General features: G+C 26.8%; 3 protein-coding genes across 3 annotated transcripts; 1 reads left to right on the top strand and 2 right to left on the bottom strand.

Annotated features, from left to right (window-relative positions):
* The first annotated feature begins 1,259 nt into the window (after positions 1-1,259).
* On the top strand, positions 1,260-3,074 carry LOC141537085 (uncharacterized). The gene is made up of 3 exons (XM_074257916.1): positions 1,260-2,045; positions 2,148-2,466; positions 2,686-3,074. Exons 2-3 carry the CDS (start codon positions 2,148-2,150, stop codon positions 3,072-3,074), a joined length of 708 nt encoding a protein of 235 aa, XP_074114017.1. The 5' UTR covers positions 1,260-2,045.
* A 1,953-nt stretch (positions 3,075-5,027) lies between these two features.
* On the bottom strand, positions 5,028-8,906 carry LOC141537069 (uncharacterized). The gene is made up of 3 exons (XM_074257901.1): positions 8,609-8,906; positions 7,343-7,387; positions 5,028-7,099 (listed from the first exon to the last, which is right to left on the bottom strand). Exon 3 carries the CDS (start codon positions 7,076-7,078, stop codon positions 6,590-6,592), a length of 489 nt encoding a protein of 162 aa, XP_074114002.1. The 5' UTR covers positions 7,079-7,099; positions 7,343-7,387; positions 8,609-8,906; the 3' UTR covers positions 5,028-6,589.
* Positions 8,907-9,794: 888 nt separating this feature from the next.
* Positions 9,795-14,373, bottom strand: LOC141537068 (uncharacterized). Its single transcript, XM_074257900.1, has 4 exons — positions 14,108-14,373; positions 12,827-12,963; positions 11,380-11,472; positions 9,795-11,299 (listed from the first exon to the last, which is right to left on the bottom strand). Exons 1-4 carry the CDS (start codon positions 14,271-14,273, stop codon positions 11,162-11,164), a joined length of 534 nt encoding a protein of 177 aa, XP_074114001.1. The 5' UTR covers positions 14,274-14,373; the 3' UTR covers positions 9,795-11,161.
* Positions 14,374-15,933: the final 1,560 nt, after the last annotated feature.

Here is a 15,933-nt window from a genome sequence, read left to right as displayed (position 1 = left end):
TAATCTAAAAATAGAAACTGCGCAGTTATGATAGATGACGCACAAGAAGTTTAACATAACCTGAAATCATAAGTTAAATGGTGGGAAAGCATAAACATAACCTGTAAAATGAGTTAAATGGCGGGAAAGCATAAACATAACCTGTAAAAATGAGATGACGTCATCTACTACGCAACAGAAATAGAACAAAGAAAAACTGCACAGCTACGAGACCTTGAACAGGTTCAAACCTGTCTGATGACATCATCTACTACGCAGTTCAAAACTCTACCGTATAGTTTGAATAACCAATCAAATTATTAATTAACCAATAAGATTATCGAGTGGTGGGGTTAAATCCAGAGATCGGGTTATAAAAAGGTTGAATTGATTGTAAGAGTCATCAATCAGTCACGCTTCGTTGTCAAGAGCAGTAAAAATGGAGATCATTCTAGACGTTCAAGGATTCAGAGGAGCTGATAATCGCTTCATTGTTAAGGAGTTGGCCTCAATAACAATTCAACATGATATTTATAATATTGAAGAGTTGTCATACACACTATTTCAACCACCATATCACTGGAAGGTGCTACCTACCAACTATCAACGTCTGAATACCTGGCTGATCCGAAATTATCATGGAATCGGTTGGAACGCTGGAACAACTTCATATTACAAGCTCAAAGAAGTTCTCAATTATTTAACTTGTAATAAAAAAATTATTTATGTCAAAGGTATCGAGAAAAAGTTATGGGTTCAAAATTTAATTGATTGTAATAATAAAATTGTAATCGATCTCGATAATTTCAAATGTCCCTCTCTGAAAAGCATGAAAATATGTAATAATCATTTTTGTAATTTTCATTATCGTTTATCTGATTTATGTGCTTTGGAAAATGTAAAAAATTTAAAAGATTGGTTTGTAAGCACTCAATAAATCTAAAATAAATGAATTATAATTGTTATTATTATTATTATTATTATTATTATTATTATTATTATATCCTAACACATTTAATTAAGAATAGAATTAATTATTGTTAGTTACTAAATTCAAATTTTTAAATAATTTTTCCAACACTGTTACTGATAGTAATGCTTATAAACACCTGTAGATGGTGTAAATGGTTTTTTTGATTTTTTAATTATGAAAATCAATAATCAATTTTGTTTTTCTAATATTTTATAATTAATATTATTAATATTTGTTTAAATTAAAAGTCATGTATTATTTTATAAAGTCATTTGAAAAATAAAAAGTGAGTATTGATTTTAAAAAATATAGCGATAGAAGATTTTTGGATTCGACGATAGAGGGCACATCAACCTCATATTAGTTTATCAAATAATAATTTTGAAATAAAGATAAATAATAATTATTATTTTCTAATATTTTCTAACATTTTATTTATTATTAATTTTGTTTAAATTAAAAGTTGTATGTTATTTTATATATTTATAGTAACTAGAAAAATTTTTCAAATATTTTTAAACTGGCTGCTTTCACGCGTCAAAATGAGCCCTTAAAGTAGAATTTTCAGTGATTAAATTTTAATCGAAAAAAATGATGAATTTCGATGAAATTTCGGATTCAAGGATAATAAAAAAATGATTATTATATCTATCCAATAATTTTTCATGACAACATTTATAAACATTTTTGTTAACATCAAAAATATCAACTCACTGGCTGTGTATAGTGTGTGTATAGTGTGTGTTCAATGAAAGAACCAATTAGCATCATGCGTTTTGGGACTAAGAGTTTCTATTGGCTGATATCATAGAACTTTTTTCTAATAGGAAGAAAAAAATAATGCGTAGATGAAAATTATGTGAAGATAGACAGGGTTAAACTTGTAAAGCGTCAGTCTTGTAAAAAACAATAGTGACAACAATAGAAGCAAGTGCGTTGTAAGTTTTTTTCTACAATTTATTCTGCTATTTATCTTATAATTCAATGAATTAATAGTAACTATTATAATACTAATGTATAAGTTAATTAATAAATTAATTTATCATTTTTAGGAATATTTTAAAATTTGAAACTAACAAGAACAAAAACAAAGGTAATTTGAAAATTATTTGAATGAATATAATTTACCATAATATTTCTTTGGATTATAAAGGTAAACTTATTTTGTGTAATAATTGTATTGAATTTTTTCAAGATGGGGAATATGTTGAGTTATGAAATTATTATTCCTATCGAATGGTCTGCAATCAATCCAAACATGATATGGAATTTGATCATCCAGGAACTCGGTCTTTTGATTGTAGGAGATGAACAATTTCATGAAGCTATTATCACCATCAATGATATTGCAACGATGCTGATTATAAGTCATGAGGAATTATCCTGGTGGTTCAAAGTTCCTGGAGATGTCATACCAACACCACTTCGATATGTGTTTTCAGGAGATCTTTTGGTTGAAATGTATCCTCAATTATATGATGAATATGTGGTGAAAGGACAACTACATGTACCAAGTGCGTTATTATTAATTTATAATAATAATATAAAACTATTTCCTTGTTTCAAAATATTCGCTTTATGTAAATTATATATCTAGAGATATAAGTTGAAATTATTATTATTACTGAAAAATTCAAATCTCATGATAGTGATTTGTAATGAATATATTTAAACAAGGTTCTGCAACTGAATGAAAAATCATTATTTATTCATTTATTCGTTTATTATTATAGTGTATCCATCAAAAGGTCTTGAACTTTGCTACAGTGCAATAATTCCTAATGATTGGTTGAGGATTAGATCAGAGGAGGATATTATCAATATCATTTTCCGGGAACTAGCTACAAGACTATTAAATGATGATGATTATATGATTAACCAGTCGGAAATATCAATAGATGATGTAAAAGTTAAGATTTGTATAAGTAACAACTGCTTAACTTGGTGTTTCCTGAAAGATGTTGATAATGAAGTTAATGATAATAATTATCAACGAATAAATGGTATAAGTGCATTATTTCAGAAGATGGTACATTTCCATGCACAAAGACGAGCAGTTGTTGCAGCTATTAATATGACTCATGAAGATGAAGGGTTTTATGATGTGGAAAATGATGTTTGAATAGTTTTGTTAAAAATTTGATTTAAGAATTTCGAAAAATAATTTATATTTTTATATAGTTTAATGTATCGTTATTTATAAGAATATAAAAATATAAATGAAACTATAACTATAAATATTATTATTATTATTATTATTGTTATTATTATTATTATTAATATTATGATTATTATTATTATTATTATTATTAGGCCGATGAAAGAAGAAGGTAAATTTCATAAACACAAACTTATCAACTAATATAAAGTTTGAGACGCGCCAGGCATAGGTATATGGTTGAGGAGTGGGATGTATAGTCCAACAGCAATAGCATACTGTTACTATTGGAAAACACCTTTCACTACTCTCCTAAAGGTGGCACAGTAAAAGGTAGCGGTGGACTGGGAGGTTTGAACTACTCTCATTCCCCGCGATAAATAAACATAGTATATGTGACTGTTGTAAGATGTGTAGAATTTAAACTAATAGTAGATGTCACTACTGTAAGAGGCGCGGGAATTTAAATTAAAAATATAATCCCTGATATATCTACATTAACATTTGAATTATAAATATTGATCTTAAATTTAAAACGAGGGATTATAAATAAAAACAATGAATTATTTATATTGAAATCCAATATTTTATTGATTAAATAATTCCACTGGTCATTTTTACATCAAGACTAGAATTAATAAATTCAAATTTATTATATTTTCCACCATGATAACGCAGAAACAGATAGTTTGAATCTATTAATTCATTCAAACTCTTCATGAAGTTATCATCTTTTAGATGTTGAATAGTTCTTGATGGTAGATAAATGTTAAATTCATCGTTTATATTAGCAACAATCCTAGTTCCATACTGAGTTGTAATAGCTTTGATACCGTTAATCTTATATTCTCGATTAAACTCCAAATGAATCATTTTTTTAACAGGAAGAATCCCAGTAAGACAATTAACCTCATTTATCTTGATAAGATCCATGATTGATAGCTGTAAAAATTTTTTAATTAATTAAATGATTCTTCATTCAATTCATATTTTAATTAGACAGTAAATGAATACTTACAATTAGTAATACTGATAGGCAGAAGATGTATATCACCAATACTTCACTACTGTCTGTCGGCAACTGGTACTTCACTGGAGACGTGTACTTCGTTTTTGTGAAGTTCACTCTCGACGTGTACTTCGTTTTTTATGAAGTACGCTCTCAGCGAGCTGCTTATATAGGCAGAAAATACTGCGTAGTTACCCCCACTCCTCTACCTCGAAACCGATTTGATGACGTCATCTACTGCGCAGTAAGAAAATTCTAGAACAGAATGAGTCATCTACTGCGCAGTTAGAAAATTCTAGAACAGAATGAGTCATCTGGTTCGTGGAAATTTCCCCCCCCCTTTCACAAAACAAGTCTAAACCTGTCTGATGACGTCATCTACTACGCAGTTACAAATAGAACAAAGAAAACTGTGCAGTTACGCAACCTTGAACAGGCTCAGACCTGTATGATGACGTTATCTACTACGCAGGAGAACAAAGAAAACTGCGTATGACCTTGAACAGGCTTAAACCTAAGGTTGACAAAAACCTCACCAGATGGTGTATCTTCTCGCATGTACTCGTCATACATGCAGTTTGAATATATAAACCTTTTCAGATTATGAACAATAAAATGCACCTGTGATCTAAGCAACTATAGTTGATGGTTAGATCACAGGTGTATTTTTTAACAAAATGGTGAATTCACAATTCAAAATGGCGGATAGCGGTCACCAGATGGCGGATTTCAGATAGAAAATTCAAAATGGCGGATTCAGAATGGCGGGTTTCAGATAGCAGCCACCAGATGGCGGAAATCTGATTCAAAATGGCGGATAGCAGCCACCAGATGACGGATTCAAATGACGGATTCACAATTCAAAATGGCGGATAAATTTTAAAAATGGCAGGGAAATGGCGGACAGTAAGATGGCGGCGGAATTCACCACCAGCGCCACCTGCAAAACCTCGACCATATCCTCAAACTGTCGGTAAAACAGGTCACCCATATCGACAAATGGTACTTAGCATGGACACAAACCCTCCGTTGGTAAAATAGATTCCTGTAATGTCGGTATCACCCCCAGCTTCACTACTAAGTACAAGCAAGAAAAAAGAGTTTATAAGAGTTTTTAAGAGTTGAGAAGCCTTAAAAAGTAATAACAATTTTGTTGGTTAAAAAAAAACAAAATGAAAACTTTAATCCTTTTTAAATGGAAAAATTTTTATTGTAGTTTTTTGGGGTTACATTGACTAATTAATTATTTAGTTTTTTACTGTGATAAAATTTTCGGAGACAATGTTAAAAATTTAACTCAGTACAATATAAATATAGGATATATTGTTTTTTTGTTTAACATTTTTGTATTAAATATTGACGTTAGAAAATTTAAGCTTCCAAACAAATATTAATTATTTTATAATTTTCAAATGTACTATATAATCTTACTTTAAATATAATAAACAACTATTAAATTTTCGTAAACAATACAGAAAACTTAACTTAATACAATATAAATATAATGTATTTAGTTTTTTTGCATTTTTGTCCTAAATATCTACATTAAAAAGTATGACCAGAAAACAAATATAAATTTTTAAATGTAATTCTAAATCTTACTTCTAATATAATAAATAATAATCGCGTAGCACTAGTTCAATAACAAATCCTAATTTATATGAATGATCCTAATTTTACGGAGGCCAATCAGCTCAATTGAAATTAATATGTTTTGAAAAAATATTGTTAAGACCGGAAGTACAATACTTTTTTATAACATATAAATTGAATATACTTTTTTGATTTCATTAACTTCTATGAAATTTAGATCGACCAAATAAATTGTTAGTCATTATATATACTGATTTTATTAAAATAATACATTTATGTATTTAATAAAATTAAATTAGGTAAGTAAATAAAATGCAATAAGTACAATAAAATGTAGGAAAAAATGCAATTTTGTTGTAGATCTTTTACTTTCAAAAATATTCTCAAGGCAGAAAAAAAAAGTGACCTGAAATTTTTTTACTATTTTCCGTTAACTGAAATGGCGTTTTAAACATTTATTTTGCAATTAAGATAACTGAGATAATTTTATTCAGATTTTTAACGGAAAATTAATCATAAAAATAATTTTTTAAATTTTTATTAGCAATGCCTACTTTTATGAAAATGAACTGTACTGTAAAGTAATGCTATCCGGAGTGAAATTACAATTTTTTACTCTGAATTTTCGAACAAAAAACTAAGAGAACAACTTTTACGCGTTTATCGAGTCGGAAATGGAACGTTTGAAGTTCAAGTTTATATCTAAAAAACTTTGCACTGAAATTTTAATATTTCTTTTTTTGATTTGAGAAACATTTACCAAACTTATATGTAAAATAAAATACTTTTTTACAACACCTCAAAGTACAATGTAACAATCAAAAAAAGAATTGGCAAGATAAAATTAACTTTATTTTTTAGTTTGTCTTTTAGCCTCCTAAATAGCTCTATCTAAATACGTATTAATTTGGGAATTTGAATTTTCAATATTGAATTTTTCATCAGAATATTTTCGACTTTCTAAATAGTGTCTGTAATGAATTTTAAGCAATTCTTTTTTTCTTGGAGTTAATTGTGTACGACCATTTGTGTTCTTTTGTTCACAAACTACGCGCTGAGAAAGTGTTTCATTGTTCCAAATAGCAAGAGACATAGTTTTAATAAATTTAGATGGGTTGGGGGCATCGAAGGCTTCACCAGATGTACTGCTTGGTATGTATATATCATCACCAACGTGAAACGTATCATGATCTATATAGAAATAAGGATCATAACGTTGCTTTTGTGGTTGTTCTAGTTTTTGTTGTTGCTCTTGTTGTTGTTTTGATTGATTTGAAGATAATATTAATTTATATTGCTGAAGCTGACGTTTCAATTTTATATTTTCTTCATCTTTTTTTCGGTTATCTTTCATCAGTCGCTCCATCAACGGATTTTGCTCCAAAGTCTGTATACAAAGTACATTAATGAAGTTAATTGCAAAATTTTCAGCTGAATGATCAAAAGTATTAAACCCTGGTTAGAAAAAAGTATTGAAAATGACTGAGAACGTTAATTCTCGTTAAGACAACGAATTCAAAAGAATTAAAAATATTCAGAAGTATTGAAAAAATTTCCAATGTTGTTATTTTCAATACTTTTTAATCAGGGAATATAAAAAAAGAATAATATTTATATATATCAAGCTTACCTTCGTATCTTTTAATTTAGGAAGTATGCGGTTTGATAATGTTGGCTGAAAGAAAAATTAAAATATGAACGTCTCTTTTTCTCTAAGTTCTCTATTATAATTGATGTGATTGAAATAAGATAACAGCCAAATAGCTTTATAATAATTTTAAAGTTACTACACTAACGGCAGGTTACGCCAACGTTTATCTGGACAGATTAATTTAATTCAGTTTATGTTTTCACCTCAATTTTAATTTTTTTATTTTTAATAATGCTACTAATTCTTTTATTTTTAATTAATAATTTTTTTCATCGACTGATTTTTTTGTAATCGTTAATTAATTATAAAATAAATAACATAAGAAATGAGACATAATTTATAATAATAAATATACATTAAATATAATTAAAAATTAATTATTTGCTATGAAATAAATAATAATAGATATATTAGATAGTATATTTTCATATTCGTAATTAAAAAGAGCTTAAAATAAAAATATCTGTACTATTATTAAAAATAAAAGAATGAAAATTTAGGTAAACACATAAATTTAAGTGTAAATACATAAAGATTATGTCTAATACATTTATTTATGTCAGAACTGAAATTTATGTTTACTAAACTACAATCTATGTAAGCATTTAAATTTCATTTTTTTTATGTAGCTACATAAATGCTGGAGCAAACGGCCCTTAAACGTACAAATATTAATGAAAATAAAATATTTAAGTATTTATCAGAATGGTTTCAAATTTTCAAAACAAAAAGTGATTTTATGGAGATGCTGTCAGTGATAACACACATGTTAAGACACTTTTCAGAAATATGTAAGATTTTTCTTAACTTTTTCAAATTAAATTACTGTATAAAAATATAAAAATTCGTTGTTCATTTAATTTTTTTCGTTTTATTATATTATAGTATATATCTTATTAGTTAAACGTCTTAATTTTTTAATGTTTGGTCATAAACAATTTTGATAATAAATTTTCAATCAGACTGGTATTTAGAACATAATGTAAAAATAATAAAACATAGCAAAACTATCAGACCATTTTTCGTTATTGATGTTTCTATTGTTGTTTTGTAAACAAAGATTTCCTAAAATTTTTATATTTTTATTTAACAATCGACTATTGAAATAAATTAAAAATAAAAATTAATTTAACGAACTTATGTAAAAATTTATATGCAACGTATTTCACAAAGGAAACATTTTATTTTATTAGAAAATATTTTTGCTTGAAATAAATATCACATCAAATATTGAAAACTGCATACCTTTTGTTGAGATTTTTGACTATCTACACTTTCTCCATCGTCTTTTTTATTATTTATGATAACTCGTGGTTCAACATAATTAAGTTCCGATTCAGATAAAATATCTTTTTCACTTTCAGTTTCTTCAATAATTATGTTTGCCTTTTTTCGTTTCGGTTTTTTAGTCAAGTCAAATTCATCTTCACTTGTTCCCTCATGAATTGGCAAATTTGATAAATCTTCAATTTCATTTTGATTACACCGGCCGACAAAAGAGGACTTTTTGAAAGTTGTTTTGATATGAGTGATAAATATCACTAATTTATAGTGTTATAAACATAAAATTACCTACATAATTACTCTATCACATCAGATTTTTTTACAAACAAGAAAAATGGTTTTTCTTAATTTAAAAAAATAATCAATTATTATATTATAAATACATATATTTGAAAACTTCTACAGAAAATGTCATATAAAATAGTTGCTATGAATCGATTTTGAGTGAGATCTTTTGCGTTTATCTGTAAAATTACGTCTGGGAGTAATTTTTTTATGGGAATCGTCAATAATATCACGTTTTATCGACCAGCAGTAATCAGCCATCATATTCACATTCCATCGCCCTTGGTACCTTGTTTCCATAGTTTTGATGTCTTGGTGAAGCCTTTCACCCTGTTCTTCACTATAATCACCAAGATTATCAGGGAAAAAATCCAAATGTGAATCTAAAAAATGGAGTTTTATGCTCATATTACACCCCAATTTTTTATACTTATTTAATAAATTTGCCACAATATTTTTATAGTCAGGATGCTTCTGATTTCCTAGAAAATTGTTGACAACATCTTTGAACGCCAGCCAAGCTTCTGATTCAGTTGTATTTAATGTCTTGTCAAATTTTTCATCGGTCATTAAAGATCTTATTTGTGGCCCATCGAATACTCCTTCTTTTATTTTTGCATCTGATAACCTTGAAAATTTTTTACTTAAGTATTTAAAACTATCATTTTCTTTATCCAATGCCTTAACGAATTGTTTCATCATACCGAGTTTAATATGAAGCGGAGGTAATAAAATTTTCTTAGGATCAATTAAATTTTCTCGTATCACATTTTTGGTTCCCGGTTTCAGATTTGTACGAGGATTCCATTGTTTTTGAACGTAATGCTTTGCTCGTGCCCTACTGTCCCACTCGCATAAAAACAAGGATATTTCGTGTATCCTGACTGCTGACCTAACAGCATAGTTATAATTTTTAGATCTCCACAAAGCTGCCAACCATGTTCTTCATATTTAATTATATCAAGTACTGTTTCTAAATTTTCATAAGTTTCTTTTAAATGAACAGAATGAGCGACTGGAACAGAAGCATACTGATTCGTGTTGTGTAATAGAACACCTTTTAAACTCCTTTTCGAGGAATCTATAAAAAGTCTCCATTCTCTAGGAACATATTCGGCTCCTAACTTCCTAATGAGATCAGGAATATTATTACAATAAACTAATGATTCTTCTTGATTGAAAAACGGAAGAAATTCCTCTTCACGTTTCCTGTACCAAGCAAAATGTGTATTAGGAGCTAACAAATTTTTTTGCATTAAGTCTAGATCCCAGAAGTTGAGCAGATTCTTTAGTAAGATTTAAATCTCTAACTAAATCATTTAATTCACCCTGTGTGAATTTCTGAGGCTGATTTAAAATTGGTTCAAAAACTTCATTAGATTCTTGACGCTGCATATTTTGTTCTGATGATGTTGAGCTAAGATCAGATATTGAACTTGAAAGAGGCACTGGAATATCTGGGCCGTGCGGAAGAGGACGTGTTACTGAGGTTACATTTGCGTAGACTATTTTGTTTTTATTTTTAGCATTGAAACCTTTTACATTGGTACAGCAAAAATAACAGTCATCAAAATGATTGACTTGCTCTCTCCATATCATCGGTCTACCAAAAGGTAGAGATGCTTTTTTGCCGTATGTCCACTGCCTTAATAGTTCAACACAAATAGTACACACAAAGTTCGGAGTCTACGATCTGAGTTGAATTTTAAAGCCAAAATAAGAATTATAAGTCTTTTCCACAAATTCAGTAATTTTCAATTTCTGTTTCAAAGTCATAAAATTTCCACAAATGTAACAAAATGTATCTGGGCTATTACGACACTTTCTTGAAAACATTATATTTTTCCGACAGTTTTAAATCACAAAACAACAATTGAATATTTTAAACACCAATAATGAAATGTAAACAATTTTTTTAAATAAACAAACTGACTTTAGCAAACCGTTTGTAAACAAAGTAACTATAAAGGCTTCTTTCCATGTAACACGTTTCGAATGGTCGCGTCGAGATTCTAACTAATATATTTTCTCACAAGATGTCACTTAATTCGATAAAAAAAGCGCCATGACTTATTAATTTAATTCATTTTTACTGAGCAATCAAAAATTGTGAATATATTCGTTTTATAAAAAATCTGATGTGATACGATAAAATAAGGTCTGATTTCGGTATCAGCACTATAAAATTAGTGAAAAAAATTTATTATATCTCAGAAAAAAAAAATCATGTCAGCCGGTGTTATCTAATGACTCTGGTAATATTTCTTGTGTTGTATTATCAGGCAAATCTGGTAATACTTCAATTTCTTCATAATTCATTTGTAATTCTTGAGTCTCATCATCTTGTCCTGAGGTACTATTAGAAGCCTTTAACAATTTAAATAATAAATAATAAGTGAAAAAATAATTAACGAGAAAGAAACATGAGTGCATCATTGAATACATACTTTTTCATTGTTACTCTTTTTATTTGCTTCATACACCTTTATAATTGCTTCTGTTTTCTGTTTATATGATGTTATTTTATTTTGTTTGTTATTCTGAAAATAGAAAAAAAAATTAATCTTTTATAAATAATGCTTTTATGAGATATGGCAATTAGTTTTTTTGTAAAATTTTATAAGAATTTAGTAAATAATTTTTATAAAATTTTATATAATCTTATAAAAACTTATAAAATGCTATCGATCCCGAGAATAAAGTATTTATAAAACTTTGTAGAACCTTTCAAAATTTTATATAACTTTATGATATTATGCTACGTAAATTTTTTAATATTCGGTATATTGTATAAAATTTTTTATCATTTTATATTAATTCATAAAGTTTTATGTAACTATAATAATTTGTAAAATTTTATCGACCCACTAAATGTTTTTATGAAATTTTATATTATTTTCTTAAGTTTGCTAAAATTTCATTAAAGTGTGGAACATCAATTTTATAACATTTTATTAAGTTATTGTTTTTTGATTGTGCATGCTGAATGTAATGGACCCTTGAAATTTTGTTATTATTATTTATATTATTGTAATTATTCAGTTTTCTTATCATAAATAACTTGATAAAACCTTCTCCAAATTAAGTAGTATTCTTATTTTAAGTCTTTTAAATCATTTTTGAAAAGAAAATAAGTATTTCAAATAATCCAATCACTTGTTAAATTTATATACACCATAAAACACACATTTAGTATGAACAGTAAAGCCAACGATAGGATGTTACGGATGGAATTTAATCATCGAAGTTAAGCAATAACGACAGCAATAAATAGTTGGCTGGACGATTACTTCAAAAATAATTCGTATTTAAACGAAATCGATTATTTTTCTTATTGCCCACGGGATAACTGATTTATGTTATTAATCTATCGAAATTTAAAATTTATAGATTTTTATAATTAAAAGTTTATATTGAAAATATCTCTATAAAATTTTATGCATGTTTTTAAAATTTTACTAGTATTCAAATTTGCGCGCGCAAGCGCGCGCCTTACTATAGCGTTTGCATATATTTTCATGCTCATGATATATTCGACCAATCACGTTACGAATAGTTTGATGCCACATACATTGCATCTCAATTTTATATTAAATAGAATTTAAATTAGCGCGCGCAATCGCGCGCCTCATATTTGTTGTCATGATATATTTATGTGTCGTTTATGTATATTATATTCACTTTCAACCAATCATAATGAGAATAGTTATTTTCAACCAATCATATCACGAATAAATTGGTTTCACATACATTTCATCTCTATTTTAATATTAAAGATAGATTTCAATAAAACTGTATGAAAGTGCATAAGATTATTCATTTCATAAAATTTGATAAAAACATTTTTTTCCAGGGATATAATGTTTTTTAAACATATACAAATTGAATAAATACTTTTCTAGCTATTTTGGCGTTGGCGACCCCCGATTCTGTTTCTTTCTCATCATCTGACGATGATTCTAACGATGACCGATTTGTTATGACAGGCTCTCGTATGCGAAATTTTGGTTTCAACAAATGGTCCCATGAATCTGAAATTCATCATATAATAATATATAAATAATTGATTGATAGATACTTCGAACTAATTTATTTCTTATTTAATTCTTGTTTTTATTGAAAAAATATTTCAATTTTGTTTATTTCGAATGATTAAACTTTATTTAAATTCATAATATACATTTATAACAATAACATTTTAAAACACATTGAACAATTGAATGTATTAAGTGAAATAATTTTTTAATTAATGTCGGATTGCATAATCCAGTAATAAACTGATTATAAACTATACTCATGTAAAGTGTAATAAAATATTATATCAAATAAAAAATTTGTTAAAATTTACAAGAATCAAATCTTAAGAAACAATAAAATTATAAATACATCTATGTATGCACAATACTCATCAAAAAAATTTTTTTTTCATAAAAACACGAACTACAAATAAAGTTTATTACTTTCATAATTTTGTATAAAGAATATATAAACTAACAAAATATTTATTTTAAATTTATAAACTATCCCTTATTAAAAAAAAGAATTAAAAATGAGCTCATATGTTAAATGCCCATAAGAGATAGTATTAAAAAGGATTTGAAGGATTAGAAAGTATTCAAAATGATTAAAAATCAAATCATTTTGAATTCTTTCTAATTCTTTTTTTTAATCAGGGATAAGCGTAAACTGAAAATAAGCGAACTATAGAAATACAATTTATTCTTTCTAAAAACCATTAGACATGTCGACACGTTTTTAAATGTATTTATAATTTAATAATAATTTTTTATTAGTTTTATTTTATATAAATATATTGTCAGTTTCTTTTTCACACATTTAAATCATAATGTTCATTGTATATTTTTAATTTAAAGAAACTTATGCGAGAAAATATTTTAATAAACTGTGACTAAATAGATATTCATCATTATTTGATTCTTTTTTCAATATTTATCTACTTATATGTTCAAAATATTATTAGAATTGTCAACTTATAGTGTTTAGTTAATTAGCATAATTAAATATATTATAAGCTATCAGAGAAACAAACATAAATTAAACCAAGTATAGATTGTGATATGGCAACCGTGGCTATAATTGAAATTCCAATAAAACACAAAAATTTTATTATGGAATGCATTAACTGGGCAAAATTATGTTATATTTGTGACTTACCTGATTGATGTAATATTATGCATTTAAATTTCTTCACACCGTCATCGTAACGATACACTTGATTTTGAGTCAAAATATTGAAGGTACTAAAGTTTTTTATGTGACAAGTTTCAACGACCACTTTTTTATTATCTTCATGAGGGACTTTTACCAATGCGTATTCCATTATAAAAAATAAATAATTAAGTTTTATCAGATTAAACAAAAACACTTGTCAATAACTACCACTGCACTATACCGGTAAGACAAGTGTTTCATTGTATACCACTATCGAAGTTTGACAGTCAAACTACCACGAATAAACAGGAATAAACAAGTGAATGCAAGTCAATGTGTCTCTTCGACTCCGGTCTCTATAAACGTATATGCGCACGCATGTGTATATATGTGTTAGTGTACTCGTGAAATATAGTTGCTCAAGACAACACGAACCCTCCTTCGTTGGCCGCACGTGTAGTGTGACACATCATCATAAAAAAGAAGAAGCGCTTTACAAAGGCATGAAATGATCTTTTAATACAGTGTCATGTATAGTCTCCATGCTTAATATAATGTCTTTCCTCGATGTGCACTGCCGTAAGAGAGAGAGAGAGAGAGAGAGAGAGAGATATGATACAACAATTCCGAATTTTAAATTAAAACAAAAAAGATTAATTTCTTTTTATTGGTTGCATATAGTAATACATTTTCCAATTTCTGAAAAAAAAAAATGTTTCTAAGATTACGAATCTTCAATTGTTTAATGGAAAGAATATTTTGCATTTAAATTTATATTAAAAAATCTATGTGGCTCACGAAAAAAAAACTTATAACAACTGTTCGCTTACGAGTTTGTTATATCTTTTGTAAATTTATAAGAAAAAATTTTTAAAATTAATATCGCAACATCATGAATTATAGATTGAGTGTATATTTTACATTTTTATTTATTATTTAAAACTATTTTTATATTTAATCGACATCTTCCATAAATTTATTAATAAAGTTATACTGCAGCATGAATAAACTAAATTTTATTTTTGACAGAGAATACATTTCAACAATGACACATGTGTTCGCTGCGTTTTATAACTTTTCAAAGCAGTGAAAAAAATATTTGAAGATTTGTTTACAAATTTCTTTGTACGATGTTTTAACATAACTTGACACGTATATATTCTACATATTCAATTTCATTACTTAAAATTTATCGTATGTATGAAAAATGTCACAAATTTTTGACTCTCACAATTGTAGCAGGGTTGCGAATTCCTTAGTTAAAAAATTTTCCATTTTTCTTTCGAAAACAAATTAATAATTGTGATTTTTAAATTATTAATTTTTTTAAACATTAAGAATGTATATCGCACTGTTTATTATTTGTAATATAATTTTTTATAATATTTATGAAATTTAAGAAAAAAAGTATTAAATTAATTTTTTTCTGTTTTAATATTAGAAAAAAAAAGCGTCGACCAGATATTTTTGGTTTTTTATTTTTCAAAAATTTCATTGTTACATATTTATTAATTACAGATTAATAATTTGGAAGCTATTTAACAAAACATTTTTAGAAAACGGTTAAACAATGATATTCATAAAACAAATCAATCGATTAAAACAAACTTTGCAACAATCATTGCGTTTTTTTAAAGTAAAAATGATTAGATTTAATAAGTCGATTGATTAAAGCACTTATGGATTATTTAAAAAAAATTTTATTTTGGACAGCAATGCATTACTAAAATTTACAAAATTAAAAAAAAAAATTCATTAATTACATTTTTGTAATTAAAAATATTGTAGCAAATGCCATATAAATTTATTTAAATTTAAAATTTCTTAAA

Source organism: Cotesia typhae, unplaced genomic scaffold (assembly GCF_013202065.1).
Source record: "Cotesia typhae breed Kobodo isofemale line unplaced genomic scaffold, CoteBio_Ctyphae scaffold_58, whole genome shotgun sequence".
NCBI lineage: Eukaryota > Metazoa > Arthropoda > Insecta > Hymenoptera > Braconidae > Cotesia > Cotesia typhae.
This window is presented reverse-complemented; position numbering and strand designations above follow the sequence as displayed.